General features: G+C 52.5%; 2 protein-coding genes and 1 long non-coding RNA gene across 10 annotated transcripts; 2 read left to right on the top strand and 1 right to left on the bottom strand.

Annotated features, from left to right (window-relative positions):
• Positions 1-1,186: 1,186 nt before the first annotated feature.
• On the bottom strand, positions 1,187-11,116 carry LOC132655880 (uncharacterized). Of its 5 annotated transcripts, none has more exons than XR_009593807.1 (8): positions 11,044-11,116; positions 10,458-10,527; positions 5,729-5,870; positions 4,341-5,358; positions 3,592-3,757; positions 2,624-2,784; positions 1,777-1,921; positions 1,187-1,411 (listed from the first exon to the last, which is right to left on the bottom strand). It is a non-coding gene; the product is annotated as an uncharacterized LOC132655880 (long non-coding RNA). The 5 variants fall into 5 exon arrangements; XR_009593809.1 differs by having other exon boundaries at positions 4,341-4,447; positions 4,909-5,870; XR_009593810.1 differs by having other exon boundaries at positions 2,624-2,757; positions 3,646-3,757; positions 4,341-5,870.
• Pip5kl1 (phosphatidylinositol-4-phosphate 5-kinase like 1) lies at positions 1,407-10,172 on the top strand. 3 transcript variants are annotated; one of them, XM_060389938.1, is made up of 10 exons: positions 1,407-1,950; positions 2,686-2,886; positions 4,006-4,059; positions 4,233-4,387; positions 4,623-4,747; positions 5,016-5,050; positions 5,140-5,195; positions 5,997-6,109; positions 6,239-6,392; positions 9,188-10,172. In XM_060389938.1, the coding sequence occupies exons 1-10, from the start codon at positions 1,408-1,410 to the stop codon at positions 9,453-9,455; spliced, it is 1,704 nt and encodes a 567-aa protein (XP_060245921.1). In that variant the 5' UTR covers position 1,407; the 3' UTR covers positions 9,456-10,172. The 3 variants fall into 3 exon arrangements, with proteins under 3 accessions (XP_060245921.1, XP_060245920.1, XP_021519402.2); XM_060389937.1 differs by having other exon boundaries at positions 2,686-2,940; positions 9,188-10,170; XM_021663727.2 differs by having other exon boundaries at positions 1,407-1,914; positions 2,686-2,940; positions 9,188-10,170.
• St6galnac4 (ST6 N-acetylgalactosaminide alpha-2,6-sialyltransferase 4) lies at positions 10,898-25,536 on the top strand. 2 transcript variants are annotated; one of them, XM_021659429.2, is made up of 6 exons: positions 10,898-13,023; positions 13,374-13,474; positions 15,020-15,205; positions 20,523-20,935; positions 22,106-22,213; positions 23,645-25,536. In XM_021659429.2, exons 2-6 carry the CDS (start codon positions 13,463-13,465, stop codon positions 23,832-23,834), a joined length of 909 nt encoding a protein of 302 aa, XP_021515104.1. In that variant the 5' UTR covers positions 10,898-13,023; positions 13,374-13,462; the 3' UTR covers positions 23,835-25,536. The 2 variants fall into 2 exon arrangements, with proteins under 2 accessions (XP_021515104.1, XP_060245922.1); XM_060389939.1 differs by lacking the exon at positions 23,645-25,536 and adding an exon at positions 22,413-23,624 and having other exon boundaries at positions 10,900-13,023.
• Positions 25,537-26,039: the final 503 nt, after the last annotated feature.

A 26,039-nucleotide genomic window follows, 5' to 3' on the forward strand; every position in this document is an offset into this window, starting at 1 on the left:
CGTTCAGAGTTCACAGTGACCAGCTCCTGTGACCCCAGCACCACAGAACCCAACACTCTTCTAGACAACACTGCACCCCCACACATATGCACTCAGACACACATAGACAGAATTTTAAGATGAATAGACAGTTTTTAAAGCCGGCATATCTAAGCAGTTTTCTCATCTTCACTTCTAGGGTCCCTCCTGTCCCAAGCCCCTGCACACCAGGCACTATCTCTAATTACTACAGCCATTGTGGTCTCTTACTTGAAGGAGTTCTGTGCCTCTACTCACATCATTCCAATCTCTCCTCAAACACCAATCTCTGCTAGGACAAGCACATGGCACTGAGTCAGGAAATGAGGTCCATGTAGTTCCTGCCCTGGTGGCACTCCCATTTCAGGAGGCTTGATGTAATAAACCAATCCATGAGCAAGACAATCTCTGCTCATGTCAAGGGTGATGAGAATAAAGGTCATGTGATCCAGACTGTGGGGGAAATGCATAGAGCCCTGCAAGGTGGCAAGAAGGATCAAGGCAAGTAAAAGTCCAGACAGTACTGATAGCAGGGAGCCCAGGAAGGGGTAAACCTAGAGTTGAAAGCTTGTAGCTGGGGCTGAGGGTAGGAAGGTGTTTGGAGTCAAGTCTGGAGTGGGCAGAGGGCCTAAGCCAGGGTGAGGAGTTTGAATGCTGTTCCACTGCCAAGGGAAGTTGTGAGAGTTTTGGTTTCCTTAAAAACCCACTTACGTTATGTGAATATGTTTTTGTTTTGATCCCAGGTGTGGGATAAGAGGCTACTTCACAGCAGGTGATTATGATTTGCCTTGTGTACTAGCAGGGGCGTGGCCTTTGCCACTTGCTAATAGTTTATATTTGAAATTCTGTGGACTCTTGAGAGGATATAAATGCCAGAGCCCCAGAGGGGTGGAGGGGGGCCACTCTGAAGAAGGCTGTGCTCCTGGTTGACAAGAAGTTGGAATACCCTGACTACGAAGATTGGACTTGTCCCAAGGAACCCAACGACCCTAATCAACAGGAAGTGGTCTAAAGAGGTCTACGTCCGCTTTCCCCTCTAACCTCTCTCTCCTACCTAGGGTTGGGGGGTTGGAAGGGGTTGGGGTGGAGAAGGGTGGTAGATACAAGAACCCAAATAAGATACCCATACACACAATAGCGCCTACAGGAAGTCACTGGAAACTTAAAGTACAAGGGTGACATCACTGATTTATGCTTTTAGAAGACCACACTAGAAGCTGTGTCCCTCTAGCTAGCTCACCACGAAATCTCCGGTGTCTGGCAGCTCCGCTGTGGCCCCCAGGGGGTGCATCAGTCGCACGGAAGGATGCTCTGACTGTCGATCTGGAGAGGGTCACTTCTTTTTCTGCTCTTAGTTTCTTCACCTAAGAGACAGTCAATGCGGATTTCATGCCTGAAAAGACCGGAGAAACACAATTTAGGCTACCTTCCTCCACACCCAGTAATTCGCGTCCACGGTTGAGAAAGAAAGGGAGACTGGAAGCCTCCCTCCGGCAACCCAGCCAAGGCTCGGCGGCCCCGCCCAGTCAGAGTTCGGAGGATGCCTTAGACTCAGAGGTTGTCCCAGCAGGCAGACGACAGCGCCCCACTGGCAGAGCGAAAGCAACCGCGACAGAGTCTTTTCTCCAGCAACCCACCCCACTTGTAGGCCCGGCGACTCCGCCTAACCAGGAGGACCAGGGTCCAGAGGATGCTGCATCCTCGGAGGCGCGATTCCCAGCCAAAAACCAGCGTCCCAAAAGAGGATGGGGCGCATACCGGGCAACTTCACTAGGAGTCTGTCGCAATGAGGAGGCGGGGCCTGACTCCTGCATCGGGACCTCGGGGACACCACCAAAGCCAGAGAAGCTGCAGCTGGGGGCGATGGCGGCCACGCCAAGCCTTGGGCGCCGGGAGGTAGGGACTGACCGGAGACGGGGAAGAGAGGGAAGGGTAAGTGAGCAAGTCCCGCCTTGCTCCTGGCCAGAGGCGCGGGCACACCCCCATTTCAGCTAGAGAAGGACTCTGATCTGGGAAAACCAGGACCCGCTGTACATGGTATGAAGTGGGGTTGGGCTCTGGTGGGCGTACAGCACCCCCCCCCCCGCGATCCCGAGGTTTTCCTCAGTTTCCTCATCAGGAAAATTGGGGTGATAAGATGAGCTCTCCCATAAGGCTGTTAAGAGCTCAAGCTCTCAGCTTTTCACACACCATGGATCTCCACTAGGAATGGGTGTGACTTCAGCACAGAAGAGCACAGCACAGTGGAGGAAACAGATAAGTCACTGAATCTCCCAGCATCCTAGTCTGCTAGCAAGCCTTCCTGTGAAGGCAGCTCAGACACAACAGTAGCAGTTAACATGTAACAGACCTTACATGTTGCAGAGGAGAAAGTGAGGCAGGCACTGACCTAAGATCATGCAGCTCTCAGACTCGACTGGACTTGACTACAGAAGGCATGCTCCATCTCCACCCTATTTGCATACCATGTGCCACATGCTACGCCATGTGGCCCCTCAACAACTGGGGAGATGGCTAGAGCATCATCCCCATGTTTTATGGCTGAAGAAAGCGAAACAGAGAAAGATAAGGGAAACATTTCTAATTAGTGGAAGTAAGATTGAACCTGTGCATTTCCTTCTGAGACAACACCGCATGCCCTTTGTTTCCTGTGTCTCTTCCCATCAGACCCTGTCCTTCTCCCCGGAGATTGCAAGCATGACAGTTTCCTCAGGGAACCGAGGTGGCTTCTTTTGGCGCCTCCGAGACAAGCAGAAACGAGTTGGCCTGTTTGAGATCAGCCCGGGACATGAACTGCACAGAATAACGCGTATGATGCAGGAAGGGCTGTGGGCTGCCACCCAGGTCTCCATGGACAACCCACCCACGGTGAATGGCCCATTCTGTCTCATGCACCTCAACCTCCAAGAGGGAGACCCAGCTGTGGGTATATCTCTCTAACATTTTGACACTGGGGATCGGAGAGCGCTACCAAAAAGAGGGAGGCAGGGATTTGTGCCAGGAAGCAGAAATTCTGGGGTGGGAAGCTGGAAAGTCCGGGCGCTATGAGAGACTCCCTGCTTCAGCTGGCAGATGTGTGCTTCAGGTGGGCCTCTGTCTCTCTAGGCCTCAGTGCCCCCATCTGTATCATGAGTGGAGGGGCCAATAACCCCTGGTTTCTGATGCCCCTAGGCCCTGCCAGCTTGAGTGGTTAAGAAGGGCTCCCCCACCCCCACACAGCCCAGCCCTGTCCATCCTCCCTGGAGCCTGTCAGGCTGGGGCCAGGCTGGCTCAGCAGAAAGGGTCACCCAACTGCCAGCTCAGCAACCCAGCATGCCGTTGAGCCTGTATGTGTGTGTGTGCACATATGAACAGTTCAGCTACAAGATCTGGAGGAATTCTCTAGAACACAGCCTGACCTCATTACCGACAGACAATCTCCCATGGTTCGCTAGGACTGAGCACAATGTGAAGATGCCGCTGGCTGCAGGGCTGGCTGTCCAGCCTCACCCACACACACTTCACTGCACCTCTGGCCTCCAGACACCTGAACCCTCTTACGCTACCTCTGGCCACCAGTGCCGTTTTCCCTACCTCAAGAACTCTGTTTCTCCTCTCTACCCCCTTTCCGATTTCTGCTCAGGTCACCTTCTCCAGTCAGGCTCTCTCAGGCGACACCTGGGATCACTGGGCTTCAAGGCCATTTTCTTTTACTGGGATGCCATCTGGCTGTATACAGCCAGCACGAGTGTTTGAAAGCCTGCAACAGGCTTGAAGTCAGACCCTGGTCCTGAAGACCCAGATGTGGGCGATAGCACACACCCATCGGTTCTCCAGCCCGGGGTGAACCAGAAGCTCACAGCTTCCCAATTTAAGCTAAGGAGACTTGTCAGGTTCTTGTTTGCTAAAGGAAAGGGTCAGGTCAGGTACTGGACTCACAGTCTCCTCTCCAGGTAGGCGATTGGGGAACCCCGATTTTTCTCTGAAACTCTCTACCAACCCCTGCAGGGACCTCCCACCCAGAAGGATTACTCGGAAGTCATGACCCAGGTTCACGAAGAGGTAGGAAGCCCAGAAGGGGTTGAAGTCTTTGCCCTGGCTCCTTCCTCCTCAGCTGTGAGTGGGAGTGATGGCCTGTTCCTGGAACCTTGCTGGGTCCTGACTGTCCCTAACCAGACACCTGGCCCCTGGCCCCATGTGGGTGGACTCCCTTGGGGCTGCTTTCTCCCCTACAGGGCTTCGAGCTGGGCACCCTGGCTGGCCCAGCTTTTGCACGTCTGAGGCAATCCCTAGGCCTGACTGAAAGCGACTATCAGGCTACTCTGGGCCCCGGTGGCCCCTACCTTCAATTCCTCAGCACCTCCAAGAGCAAGGCCATCTTCTTCCTGACGTGAGCTGGCAGCAGGGGTTGGGCAGGACTGGGGCTTGGTTCTGGACTGGAGGAATGGCCCTGGGAAAGAAATAGCAGCCATCAGCAGAGAGGATCAGGTCTGGCGAAGGTGGGGTGAAACAAGGGAGTGGGGAACAGACACACCCACCCTCAGGCAAAAGTAGGGGCAGAACAGGGACTAGGGGGGAAATGCACCAGCCAAGCCTGGACAGTGGCCCCTGGTCCCCACCCGCAGCCATGACCAACGCTTCTTCCTGAAGACCCAGCGCCGCCAGGAAGTGCAGGTGCTGCTCGCCCACCTGCCCCGCTACATGCAGCACCTGAAGCAGTACCCACACTCACTGCTAGCACGGTTGCTGGGTATGCGGCCGGGGCGGGGCCTAAACCGCAAAGTGCCTGGGGAGGGTGGGGTTGTGGGTGGGGAGGCTGGTTTGGGGTTATAGGCGGGGATATCACTGAGGCAAGGCTTAAGGTCCCTGAGACACAGATTCAGGAGAAGGGAGGGGAGTCTGGGGCAGGACCTGGATTCACAGGCTCAGCAACGGGGCCGGTCTTGAGAAAGATGCGAGCCCTGGAGCAGGGAACGTGGAGTTAGAGGCCTTCACCTGCTTGCCTTCTCCTCTTCCAGGAGTGCACAGTCTGCGGGTGGCTCGTGAGAAAAAGGTGGGTGTAGCGGCGGCGAGGTGGCTCGGCAGTGGGGGCTCCTGGAGGGTGATGTCCAAGCTTCCCTCACTCCCCACCCCTGTCCCCAGAAGTACTTCATCATCATGAATAATGTCTTCTACCCTGCTGGCCGCAACTCTGAGAGGTGAGTCCATCCGGAGCAGATGCAGGATCCTGACTCCACAGGAGAGGTGCAATCTGAGGCATAGACACTCACCTGCTGGACAGCCAAGCAGACCCAGGAAGAACCAAGATCCTCCCAGCGGGGGACAGTTGTTTGCATTCTTTCATCTTTTGAGGGGCCAGTACTGGGAAGAGAGTACATTGCTTTCATGGCTTTATACATGCTAGGCTCACCACTGAGCTACATCTTCCTTTGGGTCCCGTAGTCCAGATTAGTCTCCCACTTCCTGTCCTCTTGCATTACCTCCCCAGTGCTGGGATCAAGGGCCACCACACTGTGTTAGCTACCCACATTTTATAGTTGAGAAAGTGAGGAAGACTAATAGAATCAGAACAGGTCAGGTGAGATGGTTCAGTCGGAAAAGGCAACTGCAACCAAGCTTGGGGATGGGAGTTCAATCCCCAGGACCCGCATGGTGAGACAAGATAACCAATTCTTTCAAGTCATCTGCAGGAAATAAACAAATGTAGCTAGAATTGTAGAACATCACCAACCTGCTGGTGGGGCTCCTCTCCTGGAAGACAAGATGTTAGCCCCTGGGTTGAGCTTGTAGAGACCTGAGTTTTAATCCTTGTTCTGTTTCTTTGCTTACCCTGTGACACAGGCAAGTTAATGCTTGCATCTCTGTTTCTCCATCTGTAATATGGGGGCACAGTCTTAAGGGCTCTGAGGTTGAAAGTGAATCCACAGTGATTTAGTCGATATAGGAACAATCACATCTGGGAAGCTTCCAGCGACTCTTATGTGTGCCCCACCTCATAGGTATGACATCAAGGGCTGCAAGCTAAGCCGCTGGGTGGAGCCAGCCCCTGAGGGCAGCCCCATTCTCTTGGTGCTGAAGGATCTCAACTTTCAGGGAAAGACCATGAAACTGGGTGAGTCACAGGCAGTCACTGTCTATTACTCCATCCAGGGTGAGGACTGGAAGAGGGGGGTCCTATTTGCCTAAATTCTATCCTATTTGCCAACGATTCAAATCCTGGTGGGATCTGGTGTTCTTACAGGACCCCAGCGGAAATGGTTGCTCCACCAGATAGACCTGGACATAGCCTTCCTGCGGGACCTGAACATTCTAGATTACAGTCTCCTGGTGGCCTTTCAGCTCCTCCATGAAGATGAGAAGGAACATTACAGAGGCGTCATTTTCCGCACATTTAGGTGAGCCTTGCCTCCGGGGGGGGGGGGGGTATGGCAGCCATGGGTGTGGTAAGATAGGCAATGAAGGGTAAGACTATCTTCCCTGTGGTGGCTTGGCCCAGAGCTTCAAGGCTGGGAAGTACTGTCTGTCTGTCTGTCTGTGTGTGTATGTCTGTGTGTGTGTGTGTGTGTCAGTGCCTGTGTGTGTCTGTGCCTGTGTGTGTGTCTGTCTGTGCCTTTGTGTGTCTGTGTGTTACTGTGTGTCTCTCTCTGTGTTTGTGTCTGTGTATATGTGTGTGTGTCTATCTGTGTCTGTGTGTGTGTATCTGCAAGCATGGCTGCTAGAGGCAAGGGACCCAGATGGACCATAGCAGAGGATAGAGCTGAAGGGTCTAAGAAGGCATTTAGTGATGGTTTGAACCGTCTGCCTCTTTTCCAGCAGGGCATATGGGGCCAACCAAGGTTTCTGAGCAGAAACAAAATTCATTTAGTTTTGTGCCCTCTGACCTCGGTCATTCTGTCTCTAGACCCCTGAAGTCATCAGCACCAGCACCATCACCGTGCACTCTGTGTAGAAGAAATGGTCACTCCTTCCATGTGACATGACCCTCACTGATACCATGGACTGATTCTCACTTTACAGATGTAGCAATCAGGGCTCAGAGCAAGGGAGAGGAGTCAAAGAACTCCCAATAGCAGTTCTTCAAGGCTCACCCTTGAACAGAAAGGCCATTTGAGAGGTCAGGCCTGCGGGATGTGACCTTTAAAGCAGGCCTTTAGTCCCAGCACCCAAGAGACAGAGGCAGGTGGATCTCTGAGTTCGGGGTCAGCCAGGATAACATAGTGAGACCCTGCTCAAACTACACCAACACAAAACCTAAGCCCATTGGTCTTGTGCATAGACAGGGGAAATAAAAGATGAGGGTGCCCTCAGCTCTCGTGCAGCTTCTATTCCTGCCCCATTTATGGAAAAGAGGCCCTTGGGGTGGGGGAACTTGAGGAGGGCACAGACTGACGGCTCCCCACAGTCACAGCCCAACCATGTCCAGATCAGATGAAGTGTCTGTCATGGGGCAGTCATGGCCCAGCTCCTACCCTCTGCTGATGAATAGAGCAGAGCTCTGCTGTCATAGATCCAGTAAGTTCCAGTTTGCATAGGATGGTCCTCATGGTGAAGTATTTTCCAACAGGCTCTTCACCATTGCCCCACAAGTCCAGTTTCCAGGTTAATCCTGCCCAGGCTCTTCTACCAGCTTTTTGATTGGTACTGTGGTGGGGCTTGTCTCTCATTGGCTGACTTATTTTCTTCATGACACTCCCCCCCCCCCCATGATAGGACTAAAGAAAGCCTATGGCAGCAGTTTTCAGCCTGTGGATAATGACCCACAACATGAGGAACTGTATTAAAGGGTCCCAGCATTAGGAATGTTGAGAACCGCTGCCCAGCTAGCGTCCCCTGCTGGGATTTGGCAGTAGGGAACCTGCCCCTAGGAATACATTTGAGGGAGATCACAGGTCTACACACTGGGGGTGGTTAGACTCTGCTCTCAGTTCAGCACTGCGATCCTAAGACTTCTAGGGACTGGACTACCCCAAACCTGGCTGAGGCCAAGTCTGCATGACCCAGATGCTCTGGATTGACCCCTCCCCAACAGAAATAGGATTCAGCCCAGGGTCCTACGTCCCATTCACAGGTACAGGCCACAAGTGGCTGCTGAGTCTTTGAAATATAGAATTACTTTTTCCCTCTGATAGCCTCAATTACAAAGGTTAAAAAAAAAAAAAAAGAGTGCTGCACAGTAAGTTCAAGACCAATTTGAGCTACCTGTATTGAAACCCTGTCTCAAAAGCAAACAAAATCGAGGCACAGTGGCACCTATAATCCCAGCACTCAGGAGGCAGAGGCAGGTGGATCTCTTGAGTTCAAGGCCAGCCTGGTCTACAAAGTGAGTTCCAGGACAGCCAGGGCTGTTACACAGAGGAACCTTGTCTCAAACTAAACCAAACCAACAACAACAACAACAAAAAAGCAAGCAAAAAATTAAAAAATAATGTTGAGTCAATGTGTTTGATTATTTTATATCATTAACCTAAAAGTTGATGACCTTTCCTGTTTTGTTTTTTTGTTTTGTTTTGTTTTGTTTTGTTGTTTTGTTTTTCAAGACAGGGTTTCCCTTGCTTGTCCTGGACTCTTTTAGCTTTGAACTCACAGATTACAGGAGTGTGCTACTGAGTCCGGCATTTGCTTTATTTTCAATACTGCTTTTTAAAAAGATTTTGTTTGCTGGGCTCAGTGGTGCACACCTGTAATCCCATCACTTGGGGAGGCAGAGGCAGGTGGATCTCTGTGAGTTAGAGGCCAGCCTGGTTTACAAAGTGAGTCCAGGACAGCCATGGCTGAACAGAGAAACCCTGTCTCAATAAACAAACAAAACAAACAAACAAAATGTATATATGTGTGTGTGAGTGCACTGCCTATGGAGGCCAAAAGGTGGTGTTGGGTCACTGGAGCAGGAGTCACAGGCAGTTTTGAGGGGCTCTTGGTGTGTGCTGGGAGCTGAACTCAGTCCTCCACAAGAGCAACAAAATGGCCGAGCCGTATCTTCGGCCTATTAGTACTGACTCTGAAGTTCAGTTTACCCTGGAGCCTGCCATTTCCCGTGACACTGGGTATATTTCAAGGACTCAGCAGCGCTCTGGGCCAGTGGCTGTGAAAGGGAAGTTGAAAGGAGAATTTCAGCTCCTTTATTCCTTAGCCCCCGAGCGTGTGCTCACTGGCCAGGAGGCGACAGCTCTCTCCTATTGCCCCCACTCAGGTCCGTACATGGTGCGCTGGATTCGGCAGAGGCAATGGGTCAGAACCGCCGGCTGCTGTCCGATGTGCCCAATGCGCTCCATATCTTGGACGGGCCAGACCTACGCTATTTTCTGGGCTTGGTGGATCTGACCACCGTCTATGGGCTTCGCAAACGGCTGGAGCAGCTGTGGAAGACGGTGCGCTATCGAGGCCAGTCCTTCTCCACTGTCAGCCCGGCTCACTACGCCCGGCGCCTCTATCAGTGGGTGGAGCAGCACTCCGAGTGACTCCACTCGCACCTGCCTGAGTTCTTCCCCCCTGGACAATGTGCCCTCAACAATTTTCCAGCTCCACCCAGGGAGCTAGCCTGCAGTTCCAGCTATCAGCCACAGGAGGACAGTACCCCCTAATGAACGCTGCAACTACTCAGCTCCATTCAGTGATAGTACTGCGCCCTGCATAGAGTCAGGGCACCCCCACGTAGCTCATTTACTATTAAAAATGTTGATATTCTCTTTTTACAGACTGCAAAATGGAGGCTCACTGGATGAAGGGCTTGAGTGAGACCACTCAGCAATAAATGCTGGAACCAGTCTGCACCATGCCTTGGGCCTGGGGACTTAGTTTTGGCCACCTAGCTCCTATGGCCTCATGCTCTGGAGAAGTGGAAGGTGGAGGCTCTGCCCCCTTGTTCCAATGGGGAACAAGCCCAGGAGTTTTAAGGTGCAGGCTTAGGAACAAGACCAGCCCCATATACTAGGCCTCCCGTTTCCCAGCTCTGGAATGGCTTCACAGTGCCCCTCTAAGAGAGAAGGAGGCAAAAATGAGCAGAGGCATGCCCGCTGGAGTTGGTCGAGGGGGTGCCCTTCAAGGGTCACTGTTACTCTTGAGTCAAATAGGGAAGCCTCAATGGCCAGCCTACGAGTTCTAGGCTAGCCTATAGCATCCCTGGGCTACCTCTTTTCCTTCCCATACTGGGAAACCAGTATGGCCTTGACCTCAGTCTGACCTAGCTGTGCTCAGTGGCCTTTTCTTTCAAGGTGTTCTAGAGCCTGGCTATGTTTCCAGGACATGGAGCTTTCTAGCCCCTTGCCTCCTTGGTCTGAAGTGTGAAATGGAAAGAATGCACACAGACCTCAGGAACACATTAGACTGCCTGAGCAGCTGTCCTGTAACAGGCTATCAGCCAGGATGACACAGCTTTGGGGAGAAGCCCAGGGCCAAAGTCCTGGCGAAGGGAACCATTACCAAATCATCTCATGCGTGATGTCAGGGGGAAGGGGCCTTACCTTCTAAGCTGAGACCAGAAGGGTCATACATGTCCCGGTTGGGTCCCAGGCCAAGGGCACAGTAAAGGACCTGGAATTTGGGAGAAAGAAAACATTTTAGCAATTGGGAGAAAGAAAATATTTTAGCAAGAAGTAGCATTGTAGGGGCCATGAAGGGGCCAAGACTGGTCTGCCGGGACCCTGGAAAAGCCTTTCAATAATTGTTCTACTGGCCCATCAAATGTGGCCAGAGTTTGAAAAGTGGCTGGTGAGAATGGGAGAGAAAGGGGGAGCAGAAGGGGCTGGCCTCAGTGCGGCATTCCAGGAACTGGCACTTTTCAAGCAAGACACGTGGCCTGTTCTGGGTGGTGTTGGGCGATTACTCTGTGCTGGCACAGCTGCAGGGATTCATTCTTGGTTGGCAGGAAGTTGGGAAATAGTGTTGAGCTTCTGATGCCACCCAGAGGTGTCCAGCCAGGGACGCAGGAAGGTAGGAGGACGACAAGGTAGGAACTGGGATCTGCTGCCACATCTTCTGGGGTCTGGCTCCCACGGGGCTAACCTTGAACTCAGAGTCCTGAGGTCACACACATAGGTGACAACTTACCTTCTGGCCAGGAACCTTGGCAGGGGCTTGAGGCTGTGAGGAAAGTGACCTAAGACCTCAGAGGCTCGTGGTTCTCCTGCCTTGTTTTGTTCCTGTCAGGGACCACGTGGGTGCTGAAGATTGTCACCATGTGGAGATGAGTCCAATGGGAGCCTGAGCTTGAGAACAAGGGAACTGACTTAGAGTCCTGTGGGGGAAGTGTGGCTAATGCCTGTAATCCCAGCACTTGTGAGACTCACACAGGAGGATCTCGGACTGTACTTGACACAAACCGAGGTCATCTGGAAAGAGGGAACTTCAGCTGAGGAAAATGCCTCCATCGTTGGCATGTTGGCATGTCTTACAGGGCATTTTTCTTTTCCTCTTTCTTTTTTTCGTTAATGATTGATGTGAGATGGTTCAGCCTACTGTGGGCAGTGTCACCGCTGGGCAGGTGACCCTAGGTGGTTATGAGAAAGGTAGCCGAGTGTGAGGCTGAGGAATAAGCGAGCAAGCAGCACTCCTCCCTGGCCTCTGCTCCAGTTCCGGCCTGCAGGTTACTGCCCTGACTTCCCTCAGTTTTGGGCTGGGCTGTGGGAGTTGTAAGCGGAAATAAAACTTTTCCCTTCACCATTGCTTTTGTCACGGGGACAGAAAGCAAATGGGCAGCTACATAGAAAAAGCCTGTCTGAAACGTCATGTTTGGGTGTGCCGTTGGGAAAGGTGGTTGGCAAGGGTCTTCCCTAAGAGTTGAGGTTTGAGCTGAGAGACAAGGAGTCCCACTAGGAATGTGACAAGAGCAGTCTAGGGAGAGAAGGCAGCAAGTACAGGGTCCTGGGGTAAGAACTGGTTTGATGTGACATGTTCAGAAGGTGGCCACGATGGAGGGATTCCGTTTGCAACCTCAGAGGCTCAGAGGCAGTGGATTCGACAAAAACCAAGCAGAAGAACCTCTACAGGACTGTGAAATTTTCTGGTACTGCCCTGGGTCACCTCTGCCCTTACTGGGAGAGGGGTTTTTGTTTTTTTTTCCTACTTTACAGAGAAAGAGGCTGCATTTACAGATGAATATTAAATATTAAAACAGCCTGCTGGGTGGTGGTGGGCCACACCTTTAGCTTAAGCACTTGGAAGGCAGAGGCAGGCAGATCTCTTGAGTTCAAGGCCAGCCCGGTCTACAGAACAGGACAGCCAGGGCCACACAGGGAAACCCTGTCTCCAAAACAAAACAGGAAAACAAACCTGAGCCATTCCCAGCTCTCAGTACTACAGCAGATGCCGCTGGCCTTGGCCTGCCTGAAATAAGTGGAACTCTTCCTCAAAAACACAGATTCAAGTCCACATCTTGCTTTATTTGTTTTTTCGAGACAGGGTTTCTCTGTGAAGCCTTGGCTGTCCTGGACTCACTTTGTAGAGCAGGCGGTCTTGAACTCACAGAGATCCGCCTGCCTCTGCCTCCCTGCTAGGATTACAGGCGTGTGCCACTGTGCCGGGCTCACAACTCGTGTTTCATTTGAGGTGACAACCCTACCAGCCTGAAACCCAGGGCTGCTTAACTCGAAGCCCTTGCTTCATTTCCTGTCCCTCTGTCACTTCCCCAGTAATTTCAGAACCACAAGTCTCCACGGCCAGCAGCCACTGCACGGTGGCTCAGGCATTCTGGAGATCTCTTCTTCCAGGCCCTCGGCACACAAGGAGCAGAGTGAAAAGCCAAAGCAGACAAGCCCCGCCCCCGACGTCGAGACCTCTCTGCCTGGGCCGGAGGTCTCTGAGACAGCCACGCAGGGCTCGACCGCGCTGCGCAGACCCCGCCCCCTGTGCTCAAAGCCTCCGCCCCTCCGGCAGGCCCGGCACAGGCTCCCGGCTGCGTTGCTCTGGCTTCTAGGCTGCAGTACTGCCTCCTACCCGGGGCCGGTTCCAGCCCATCTGGCCTGGCCCACTGGACATGGAGCTCCGAGCCGCGCATCCTGAGATCTCGGCGCGCTCCAACCTGCCCGTCCGGTTAGCGCCCAGCTTCGGGAGGGGACGGTGGAAGCTAGCAGGGTGAAAACCCCACAGCGTGCCCGCTCCAGGCCTCTCCATCGCCCCGCGGTAGAGAGATGGGATGGATGGGGAAGAAATTCTGACTCTTGGCTTTCTTTGCCCGTCTCTGAGGGGATGGGTGACCTTGAGCCGAGAGCGCCTCCTCTCTGCCTCTCCTTCCCCATCTGCACCGTGGGGGCTGATTTGGCAAGGTCTCTGAACCCACATCATTTAGGATGGGGAACGTTGTTGCATGCTTGGAGACTTTAAGGCTTTTGGTTCCTGGACCCATTTGCCTTGACCTAGATCTGTATTTTCCCTTGCCTCAGTTTCCCTCATCCCCTGAGACCAGCTTCTAGCCTTTCCCATCCCAAGCTCTGGAGACAGCAGCCTCCCGACTGCTAAGGGCAAGGACAGCATGAAGGCCCCGGTAAGTGACATGGAAGAAATAAAACTGACTGAGATTTGTGGGCAATCCCGGCAGAGCTTCGCAGCCACCTTCCCACGCCAGGAGCTAAAGTCATCCTCCCAGCCCCGTTTGGTGTTGGGGACAGAACTTACAGCCATGCGCTTGCTGAGCATATACCCTCACACAGAATCCCACCCACAGCCCTGGTGGTTGCTCCTATGCCCGCACCCTGCTCCTGAGTCTGTGTGACACCAAGGCAAGTGGCTTCCCTTTTGGTTTCACTTTGTTGTTACCTGGAAATGGAAATAACGGTACAGTGTCGCCCAGTTGGGAGGTGAGACTAGGTGTGAAGGTTCAGGCCAGCTGTTCTTGTCTTTACTGGGGAGCACCCTGAATGTTGGGGTGAGGAGATTAGTCACGACTGACTGAGTCAAGGTCTCGGGTCCCTTGTGGGCAGGGGATCAGTTGTTGTGCGGGACCAGAGGCCTTAGGAGCTGTGAAGCAGGTCTCCTGGACAGCTGGCCTCACAGCTTATTTTTAGAAACTGATGTGGCTTATGCACAGACAAGGAAGGGTGGGCCCCTGGCAGGCTGTGGGGGGCTGTTCTGTACCTCTGGTTTTCTGGGCATACTGGCCAGCTTCTAGTGTTTTCTTTGGAATGGCCTTGGGCCTAGAAAACTAGAGCTGGGAGAGTCACAGGTATTGAGATGGATAGATGGATGGCCCAGCACACAGTGGTAGACACCTGGGACATGGCTCTTCCAAAACTTTCTGGGCACTGTCAGTGGGTGTGCAGGAGGCCACCCCTAGGTGAGAGGGCCAGAGGGTTTCTTCTAGAAGTGGGGTGACTGAGGGGAAGCATTCCAACTACTGAAAGCATTTTCTGTTTGCATGTTTGTTTGTTTTGGTTTTGAAACATTGTCTTAGTCTGTAGCTCAGGATAGCCTGAAATTCACTGTGTAGTCCAGGTTGGCCTCAAACTTGTAACAGTCCTTCCTCAGGCAAGGGTGGAGCTACCACACCTGCAGAGATTGGTCTAATCTACTTTATTTACTTGTATATGCAATGGGTGATTGTCAGGCAACCTACCTGGGCTCTTGGAACCTGGCTCCTTTTGCAAGCACAGAAATTTCACCGCCTAGCCCTCTTTCCAGTCCTTGAAGGCATTTCTTAAATGATATTTTTCTCAAGTCTCCTTCCACCTCTTGGACTGCCCACCCAGGTCCTAGCATCAACTGGGGATGGGGTGATGGAGGTAGGCCCATGGAGGTAGCACTGGCCTGGGCTAAAGGCTCTTGAGACCCCAGACTGCATAGTGTATCTGGGTTCTAGGTGAGAATGTGGGTTCTGCCATTGGGTTTAAGACCCCATCCTGTAGGTGTCACTCTGAATGAGCGTGATCGTCCTGACCTGGAAGGAGGGATTTGGGGGAGTTATTTCTAGAGTCAAGGGCTGAGAGCTAGGTATCCCTGAAGAAGGCCTCATCAGTGGAGATGGGATTCTGCACGGGGAGGCTGGGTGTTATCTGAAAGTACCCCCCAGGCACATGTCCACTGTCTCCTTCAGGGTCGCCTTCTGCTCCTCATCCTGTGCACCTTGACCTTCTCTGCTGTCTACATCTTCCTGTGCTGCTGGGCCTGCCTGCCCCTCTGCCTGGCGACCTGCCTGGACCACCACCTCCCTGTGGTCCCCAGACCCACTGTGCCAGGACCCCTGCACTTCAGTGGCTACAGCAGCGTGCCAGACGGGAAGGTGAGTCAGCCAGGCAATGCTGAGGTGGGTTCCCCAGCTCTAGGAAGCAGTGAGCACTGGGCTGGTAGCAAGCCAGCCTAGATGCTGAGCTCAGCTTCTCTGCTTGCTTACCTGCTGTGTGGCTTCTGCCAGTGGCTTCACCTCTCTGAGAGCTCAAGGTCTAGGAGGAAATGGGGTTTGTGTCACGCTTGTTTTTTACTTTATTTGGGGTTCTTTAAAGCCTCTTCCTTCCAACCCTGCAACCCTAGGTAGGAGAGAGAAGGTTAGTGGGGAGAGGGGCACAGACCCCTTTACTTTTCCCATCTGTTTAGGGTCAATGGATTCTTTAGGGCTATATACCAATTCTCCACCAACAGAAAAGGCAGTAAGCACTCTCCTCCGCCTCTCTCCTCGGAGCTGCTGTTCCAGGAAGCATCTCTGATCTCTCCACTTGTGGCCACTTGCCACAAGCCACACTTTCTCTCTCCAGGCTCTCCTAGTTATATTCCTCAGAGTCCTAGACCACACCCCTCTCCTTGCTGCACTGAGGCCATTACCAGCTGGCAAAGACCACGCCCCGCAGGAGGCGATTATCATCTGTGGACAAACTAAAGCCCAAACTGAAATCCCACACTTGGGATTAAAACAAAAACATATTTACATAACATGACTGAGTTTTTAAAGAAGCCAGCATTTCCATTACAGGTCTGTACTAAGCAAACACTGCCTGGGGACTCCCAATGACATGCTGGAAATGAAAGGGCAGGTGCCCAGTTGGGATACCCAGTTCGTCTTTTGACTTCTGTGTCTCCACACCATATGCTCAACAGACATGGCTCCTGCAGTCTGTGGTGTGGCAGCTGAGAATAAAGAGCCAACAGAGGTCAAGGTTTTGTGTGGTCCCAGGACTCATAGAATGGGGGCACTGGGGCTCCTGTCTGTGGTGCCCACCTCCCTGTATTTGCTCTACCTGGTGTGCCACAGGGGCATTCACATCCTTGACCCCGATAGCAGCGGGCCCCTTGAGTCACATTTCACATTTAACAGCTCCCTAAAGCCATCCTGTATGGGTTTTGGCCCTAAAAATCTGGTTCTTAGTTTGGTGCTCTTACTCACTTGGCTCTAAGGGCATGCCCAAGAGTCCCAGCTTGCTGGAGACATGTCGGTCCCCATCCCTTTGAGCCTCAGCCTTCTCATCTTCAAAGGACCATTGAAGCCACTCTTGCCTACGTCAGGCTGCTTTGAGGGTGACCAGCAGGCAGCACATGGCCAACAGTGCACAGCACAGCTGCTGTGTGAGTATTTGTGTGGGCTGTGGCTGGAGCTCAGGTATCCTGTTAGCAAGGACAGGTGCTAGGTTCAATTTCTAGGACCTAAACCAAACCGAAGCAAAGAAACAACACTCCCGGCCAGGTGGGACAAGTGCCAGGGTGTGCTGGACGGCCACGGTCCAGTATGCTGTAGTGTGGTTAGAGCTCTTCTAGATATTTAGGCCCTCATAGGACACTCCCCCTCCCTTTTGTATGTGTGGATGTGTGTGGAGATCAGCCTTGGGTTTTTTCTCAGACGTTGACCGTGTGTGTGTGTGTGTGTGTGTGTGTGTACAATTTTTTTTTTTTTTTTTTTTTTGAGACAGGATCTCTTGTTGTTTGGAATTAAGTTAGCTAGACTGGTCAGTGAGCCTTGGGATTACAAGCGAATGCCCCAGTGCCCAGCTCACTCGCCTGCCCTTCCTCTGCCTGCCACCTTTCCTTCCTTCCTTCCACAGGGTCTGGAGATTGGACTGAGGTCCCTATTTCACCACTGAGCCCTCTCTCCAGCCTCCATTTGTTTTTCTTAAGTGGGAAATCCAGATTTTGAATGTCAACAGCTATACCTTTTCCACTCTTTTTTAAAAAGTATTTGTTTTTATTTTATGTACATTGGTGTTTTGACTGCATGTATGTCTGTGTGTGAAGGTGTCAGATCCCCTCGAACAGGGGTTAGAGACAGCTGTGAGCTGCCATGTGGGTGCTGGGAATTGAATCTGGGTCCTGTGGAAGAGCAGCCAGTGCTCTTAACCACTGAGCTCCCTCCAGACCTCCCTTTTACACTCTTGTCCTGAGTGAAAACAACTTAAGATCTTGTGAGGCCAGTTTGACATTCTTGATAGGTGTCTTAGTTAGAGTTTTATTGCTGTGAAGAGACACCATGACCATGGCAACTCTTATAAAGGAAAACATTTCATTGGGGCTGGCTTACAGTTTCAGAGGTCTAGTTCATTGTCATCATGGCGGGAAGCATGGCAGTGTGCAGGCAGATGTGGTGCTGGAGAAAGACCTGAGAGTTCCCCGTCTTGATCTGCAGGCAGCAAGGAGAGACTGTGTGCCTCACTGGGCATAACTTGAGCATAGGGGACCTCAAAGCCTGCCCCTACAGTGATACACGTCCTCCAACAAGGCCACACCTCCTAATAGTGCCTGTGCCTATAGCCAAGCATTCGAATCCAGGAATTCAGAAGAGCATGGGGGCCATCACTACTGAAACCAGATCAATGGGGCTGATAGTGACTAGAATGAGCACAGACTGCCACTGCCTGGACAGACTCAGACTGAGGGCACAACAAGGAATCCTTTTGAATTTTGTTTTCTGCTTTTTCGGGAGAGGGTCTGGAATCTGCTGTGTGGCAGATGAACTGATCTGAGCCTCCCAAGTGCTGGGATTACAGCTTGGCCCATGCCCCACCATGCATGGTTTAGAAAGTCTTTTTTTTTTTTTTTTTTTTAACACTGTGGTACAGAAAATGGACTTATGAGTTCTTAAATCAACATCTTATAAAAAAAAAAAAAAAGGACCTGAGTGGGATTTCACAATGTCCTTTATTGACTACAGGTAATATCCCTGTATCTTTCACGTGCCTCTATGGACCTGAGGGCCCAGCCTTTTCCTGGGAGCCCTGACACTCTTCTGGGTGTGTGTGGTCAGGCTGCTAGGTGTCTGCCACTTGGCTGGTAACAACTGGAGACCGTGTGGGGGTAGGGGATGGGTTTTCTTGGGCCTGCGGTCTGGGTGCTCACATCTGTAGTTCCAGCACCTGGAGCCCAAGGCATTCTCTGTATAACCAGACTCATCTCAAAAGAAGTGGGGTGGGACCAGGGAGATGGGTCAGTCATAAAGTGTGTGTCATGCAGATGTAAGCACCAGAGCGTGGACCCCAGAACCGACAAAAAGCTAGATCAGCATGGTAACTTGCTGTGGTCCCTTCTTTGGGGAGATGGGATCCCCAGGGTAAGATAGCGAGCCAGACTAGCCAAAGCAGGGTTCTTGGTGTATGGTGAGAGACCGTGTGTCAATATACACGGCAGACAAGGAAGACACTATATATTAACCTTGGGCCTCCGCGTGGATGTGTGTCCACACGTGCCAACACAACAGATTAACAGATCATAACAGAAGTTGCCAATTGGGAGAAACCAGTTCATGGAAGGTTTTGTTGCTTTTCTTGTTATAGACAGGGTCTTGCTATATAGTTCTGTCTGGCCTGGAACTTGCTGTGTAGATCAGGCTGACTTTGAACTCAGACATGCACCTGCCCCTGCCTCCTGAGTGCTGGGACTAAAGGTGTGTGCCGTCATGCCCTGCAGAAATAGGAGAGCATGGAGAGCCCTCACCAAGATGACACAGAACTTTGCTGCCCCTCCCAAAGGTTCTTTCATGTCTTTTTGCAGCCCTCTCTGGCTTTTAGAAGTGCTGGGCGGGGGTGGGGGGGAGGTGGAGCCTGGAGAGAGAGTGTTTCCATTCTGCCGTGTGACTTTGGCAGCCTGTCCCCAACCCCCTCTCAGCTCTTCCCACCCACCCCGGCTCCTTATTTCTCTGTGCTTTTCCTATTGCAGTTCTCCCAAGAGGGTCAGCAGGTGTTTTCACACCCACTTCCCAGAGGAGGGGTGGACATGCCTTGCCCTAGGCCATGGTACTAGGAAGGGACAGAGCCAGGATTTAGGCTCAGACAGAACTGTCATGGGCTGGGCTCGGGAAAACCCTTCTTATTGAAGACTCTTCTGTTCTAAGTTCAGTACAGTGTGGGTTGGGCTTGGGCAGGGCAGCGAGGGACCTACGTGGTTCCAAATCGCTGAGGCTCACGTTTACTTAACAAATATACGACGTCCAGTAAGTGCCAGACACCTCGCTTTATAAGTACTTGATAAATATTTGATCCTGTAACCATAACAAGGTCCCAGTAACGTAGCAACTTTTTAGGGCCCTGGGTGCAGCAGCAGCGCTGGATATGGCTGATAAGGAAGCTTGGGAAAGTCGTTTTCATGTGTCTAGCTTGCCAAGTTGGCAAAAACATGGTAGTTGCCCCCTATGGTCCCAGCATCTGTGAAGTTGAAGCAGAAGAAATGGCACAAGGCATGCCTGAGCAACACAGTGAGACTTCCCGTCACGAATGAAAGAAAAGTGGGGCCGGCCAGGTGGGAGGGCTTAACTACAGAGCCTGCCGACCTGAGCTCTACCGACCTGAGCTCTACCGGTGGAACCCACGAACCCACGTGGTGGAAGGAGAGAACTGGCTCGCGCCAGTTGACCTTGAATTTCACATGAGTACTGTGATGTGTGCCCCACCCCCCCAAAACAAAAACAAGCAACCTAGAGCCTGCAGAGTCGGTTCAGTTGGTAACACCGGTGGATGGGCAAGCATGAGGGCCTGAGTCCGGCCTTCCTTGAGCATTGGCGTAAGAGCACGCAGACACAGGAAGATCCCTGGGGCGGCCTCTCCAGCCAGTTTAGCAGAATTAGCAAAGTCCTGGTTCAATGAGAAACTCTGTCTCAAAAAAAAAAAAAAGATTGGGGGCTGGCGAGATGGCTCAGTGGTTAGAGCACCGGCTGCTCCTCTGGGGGACCTGGGTTCAATTTCCGGCACTCACACGGTGATAAAGAGTGATTGAGGAAGACACCAAGCGTGAACCTCTGGTACACAACCCCCCACAGATGTGTGCGAGCACATCCACCCCTGTGCACACACATAGGCACAATGCCCCAAATTTTATTTTGTTTTGTGTTTGTTTGCTTGCTTTCCAAGACAGTTTCTCTGTGTAGCCCTGGCTGTCCTGAACTCGATTTGTAGTCCAGGCTGGCCTCCAACTCACAGAGATCCACCTGCCTCTGCCTCCCTGAGCCCTGAGATTATATACACAAAATTTAAAACCTAAAACAAGCAAACAAACAAAAAAACCCACAGTAAATCTTAGTCCTTGGAACGGATCCAACTATCAGGCGGCTTAGTGGGCATGATGGGGGCGGGGCGGAGGGGGGGCTGCCGGAGTTGCGGGTTCCTGACCTCTCTCTATTCCCTCTGCAGCCACTCATCCGAGAGCCGTGCCACAGCTGCGCGGTGGTTTCCAGCTCGGGCCAGATGCTGGGTTCGGGCCTGGGCGCCCAGATCGATGGCGCCGAGTGCGTGCTCCGCATGAACCAGGCACCCACCGTGGGCTTCGAGAAGGACGTGGGCCAGCGCAGCACTCTGCGCGTCATCTCGCACACGAGCGTGCCGTTACTTCTGCGCAACTACTCGCACTATTTCCAGCATGCTCGGGACACGCTGTATGTGGTGTGGGGCCAGGGCAGGCACATGGACCGGACGCTGGGCGGCCGCACCTACCGCACCTTGCTGCAGCTCACCAGGATGTACCCAGGCCTGCAGGTGTACACCTTCACGGAGCGCATGATGGCCTACTGCGACCAGATCTTCCAGGATGAGACGGGCAAGAACCGGTGAGCTGGGCACCCCTGGCATTCGGGGCCTGCCTTCTCCCTCTTTCTGCTAGGAGATGCTTTAAGGGTTGGGGTGGCCTCTGAGGTCCGTCCCAGATAACGGAAGTAAGAGCTCCTTCAGGCTGCGGGTGTGTCTCCGCTGGCGGAGCGCTTGCCCGGCATGCAGGAGGCACTGAATAAATTGACCACTCGCACCTCTGGGATCCCAGTGCTCAGGAGCTAGAGGCACGATGGTCAGGAGTTCAAGGCCATCATCAGCTACATAGGGAGTTAGTTGAGTTAGCCTGGGCTACATGAGACTGTTTCAAAAATAGGCAAAAAAAAAAAAAAAAAAAAAAAAGCAAAACAAAAAAACCCACTGTCTCTGGGTCTCTGGCTCAGAGCTGAGCAGTCTGCATCAGACAGCTCTCTTCAACCCCTCATTCTGAAGGGCCCTCAGGACTCCCCAGGGAGTCCTCACCCCTGTGCCCCATCCCCCGTCCTCAGATGTCACATGAGTCCCCGGCAACAGTCCCGTTACACATGCTCAGTTCCTTCTCCCTAGAACATTCTTCCAAATTTTCCCCCCAACTGACTTTTTCTGGCCGGTCTGGTCTGGATGAACTATCACTTCCTCAGGGAAGCCTCCCCGACCGCCTCCTCTGGAGGAGTGGCCCGCCCTGATGGTCTCCGTCCCCCGTCTTTCTATCTGCCAACACCATCTGACGTCATGTTGTCTGTGTGTTAGCACCAGGTGGGGCAGGCCCTGGCAGGGCTCAGTCTGAGTGGGTGAGCTGGCTTGCACCCTCAGTGAAGACCCTCTGCTTGAAGAGTACCCAGAGCTGCCTCCTCAAGAGAGCTGAGCCTGGGGCTGCCACAGCACCTTGACCCAAGTGGGATGGGGTCGGGGCATGGGCAAGGCTGACTGGTTTCCGTCTTCAAAGCCACCTTTAAGTCTCCCCATTTCACAGCTGGGTCACTTAGGCTGAGAGGTACAGGAGTGAGCGGGGTTCCCTACAGTGGAGTTACTCAAAACAGGCTTCCTAGTTTGTCCGTAGGGTTTCCCCAGGCCTGGTTCTCCAGGGCCCTAATCTCATCATCAGCTTGGGTAGCAAGACTAAACAAACCTGGCTTCACATCCAGCTCCGCTGCTGACCTCAGGCTGGCGCTCTGCCTCTTTCCCATCCTCAGGAGGCAGTCGGGTTCCTTCCTCAGCACTGGTTGGTTCACCATGATCCTGGCCCTGGAGCTGTGCGAGGAGATCGTGGTCTACGGGATGGTCAGCGACAGCTATTGCAGGTCAGGCTAGAGCCCAGGCTGGGCATCGGGGGCAGGGGAGGAGGAGAACTCTAGAGGCCCGGAGCCACAAATGCAGACCTTTGGGGAAGAGGGCAACCTCTAGCTGGGCATAGTAATCCCACTTATGAGGTAGAGGCAAGAGAGTCAACCTAGGTCCCACATCAAGTTCAAGTATGCCCTTTTTTATTTTTTTTTACAGAGCTCTAGCTGTCCTGGACCTACTTTGTAGAACAGGTGGTTTTATTTTTGTTTGTTTGTTTTTGCCTCTCAAAAAACTCAAACCAAAGCAAAGATTTGTACATCTTTCCGAAGGCTGCTGAGCCATCAGAGAAAGTGTGTCTAACCTTTGACATTGCTACATGACATTGTCATCTGTAGAGTTCACACTTAAGAACCATGCCATCAACTGAGCGTGGTGACACACACCTGTAATCCCAGCACTCCGGGATGCAGAGGCAGGCAGATCTCTGTGAGTTCAAGTCCAGCCTGGTCCACAAAATAGGATAGCCAGGGCTACAGGGCTACACAGAGAAACTCTGTCTTGAAAAAAAAAAAAAAAAAAAAAGGAAAGAACCATGCCACCAAATTACCAAAAAGGGGCCTGGTGGGACGGCTCAGTGGGGGAAGAGGCCTGCTGCAAAGTCTTATTGAATATCAGGTTGATATTCAATTCCCAGGACCCACATGGTAGAAAGAGAAAACTCACCCTCAAGTTGACCTCCACATGTGCAGTATGGCAGGCTCTTACCCACCCCTCCACACACAAATTAAAAAAAAAAAAAGTTGCCAAAAACATTTGGCAGAGTGGGCCTTGGGTTGGACCCACCTGAAGGAGTAACCCTTAAAAGTGCGTTCATCCCCTGCCTCCCCGGAGCCTATAATAAAAACACTACAAATAGATTTAGTTGTGGCCTTACTCAAATACTGTGAGTTCACATATGGATATGGAATTGTATTATAACAATATTATATTTCAATATTGTTATAACTAAGGAGTTCAGAAGAGATTCAAGGTTTTCACCCCTTTCCCTTCAGAACCTGTGTCTTGGGCATATGAGAGAAATGGTAAGCACAGGGGCCCTGCCGTGACCTGCAAAGGGGCAGGTACCCATGCATAACTGAGAGCCCTGGGCACGGGAGTTAGGCCCCGCCCCTACAGGGAGTGGCAGCTCTCCTAGGTGACTTTATCCTTTGACATGCATTGCCTGGAGCTCAACAACCCACTCCATTTCCAGAGCGGCTGTTGATCCAGGGTCACCCAGCTTGCAAGAAGCAGGTTGTGAGTCCTGGCCTGTGGGTTCCACACCTGCTGGCCTTCTGCCATCTGTCCAGATGTGGCTGTCCCTCGCCCGAGCAGCTGCGGCCCTAGCTAGAGGTACATGGCTCTAAGGCCTTGTGTCTTTCCTCCCTGACCCTGTTCCCTCCCAACAGTGAGAAGAACCCCCGCTCCGTGCCTTACCACTACTTCGAGAAGGGCCGGCTGGATGAGTGTCAGATGTATGTTTTGCATGAACGGGCACCACGGAGTGCCCATCGTTTCATCACTGAGAAGGCTGTGTTCTCGCGCTGGGCCAAGAAGAGGCCCATCGTGTTCGCCCATCCGTCCTGGAGGGCCAAATAGTTCCTGTTGCCAGTGGCTGCCAGGCCTCCGCTGGGCCTGCAACCCATTTCAGCCCACCACACTCCATCATGAACACTGGCTGTTTGACTCTCAGCTTCTGCCTGATGCCAGGTGGAACCTGGGGGTTTGCCCCACACTGGGTACACTTGGAAAAATCTCGGGCCTTGTGATTTGAAGGCGAGTCAAGAGGGTGCCAGGGAATCAACATCTTCATCTTGGGGTTCATCTCACCTCTGGGTTCAAGTGGCCTTTGCCCTGGGGCCAAGGGCCCCCCTCACCAGCATCGTGTCTTCGTGCCAGTCTTGATCTCTCTTCTACCTATCCCCAGCCACATGGTGCCACGTTCTCAGGCTGGTGGCCCTGGTTGGTGCAGCCTGGAACCTGGGATTTGATGGGTGCAAGGGCCTTTGAGCATCAACCTCCCAGGACTGTCTCAGGAGTGTACCGGTAAATGGGTATTTTTTGAACACTGTGTCTAGCTTGGTAACAGATGTGCGATGGGGGTTAGGACCATCCTAACCTGTTCACTGTTCAATGGAGGGCAGACCAAGCCTTCCAGCCTTTATCTAGGCCCATAGCTGTCTGCTCTTCCAGCACTGTAGCTGGGCACCAGCCCCAAAGCCTCCTACCCAATCATCCTCCAAGCCAGGCCTTCTTAGGGTCTGACCACAGGACTCTGCTGGCCCAGGAAGGCCACCCCGTTCTCACTGGGCAGGCACTGAGCAGGGCCTGTGAGGACTCAGGATGAGAAAGAAATTCCACCCAACGCCACTTTCCTGTCCCATGAGTCAGATTCCAGAATCTTTGCCAGTCAAACTGCCTGTTAGCTGTGGGGCTTGGTTCCTTTGCAAAACAGGAGGCAGAATGCAGCTGAGGGTGGGGGCTGCCTGGGAGGGAGTGTTTCTCAGGGCTGGCCCTTTCCCTGAACCATGCTTTTCAGTACTGAAACACAGCCACCATCCTCCAGTTAATGAGGGTGTGAGCCACGCTAAGGAGGGAGCTAGAGCTCATTACAGGTGGGGTAGCCCAGGCTAGCTTTTCTGAGGTGGCTGAGCTGGGATGCTGTCAGTCCTGAGAGCTCACTACCCCTTTCCCACCTCCTTCCCTCTTTGGAAGACTGAAGAATGAAGCCCTGGGGTTTAGCTCTTGGCTCCAGAGCTCTGACCCTCTGGGTATGACCTCTGTGGTTTCCTCAGAGCCCTGGGCTAAGTTTAATCTCTCCTGCAAGAACTTGAAATTCTTTTAGGTTTTAGTTTTTAAAGAAGGAACCTCTCACTTTGCTTTTGTACCGAACCCCACAAATGACAGAATCCGTCATGCTGAGGACTCTGGTGGCCTAGCCCACTCACCCTCCTACCCATTTTCTCAGGAGTGACTGGAGACCTGACACCTGGCCCACAGCACTTTCCTTGTCCTCTGCCTATCCGGTGCCAGATGGTCCGGAAGCCTTCTAAGTAGGAGGGAGGAAGGGGTTAGAGTTCTGAGCTTGGGATGCAGGCTGGAAGCCAAACCACTTCCACAGGCCTGGTGGTGCTGAGGGACCGTGAGTCAGAACAGAGCAGAGGTAAGTAGTGGGTGAGATGGAGGGCCCTGGAGGCAGGCCCTAGTCCCGCTCTCTGTCCTATGGCTCTGTTCGATTAGAACCTTTCTGGGTTTCAGTTTCCCCATGTATAAAGGCAATAAAGTAGTTCCTACCTCACAAGATTGTATGAGTTCAGAGATGCTGGACTGCCCCTGGGCACTTGGTGTGTGGAAGCCACCATTTAAATGGGTTGGCCCTCCCGCTGGGTGGTCCAGCCCCATCCTGGTAAAGGTAGTGTCAATGTCAAAAATAGAGTTCTCATCCTAATGGGAATAGTTTATTCTGGAGCCACTTTGAGTGACGTGGCCCAGGAGCACGGATTTAGGTTACTCCAAATTCCATGTCCCAACATAGAGACATTTTCATCAAGTTTTATGGTTTCACAGAACAAAGAAAGCCATAAATCCAGGCAACTTTAAAATACATTGGTGGGCACATCAGAACGGTAGGTACAGCAAGATGATGGAAGCTTTCCTATAGGCCCAAGATGCTATCTGATGGAGTTCTTAGCTTTGGGTTGGTAGAAGCTAGTGTCTGCTAAGTTAATGGCTCTCAGGGGTTTTATCTATTACTTATAGGATGCTCTGACAAAGATTGGCAAGGAATGGCTGGAGCTACAGCTA

The sequence above is a fragment of the Meriones unguiculatus genome, chromosome 8 (assembly GCF_030254825.1).
Source record: "Meriones unguiculatus strain TT.TT164.6M chromosome 8, Bangor_MerUng_6.1, whole genome shotgun sequence".
In the NCBI taxonomy this organism is placed as follows: Eukaryota; Metazoa; Chordata; class Mammalia; order Rodentia; family Muridae; genus Meriones; species Meriones unguiculatus.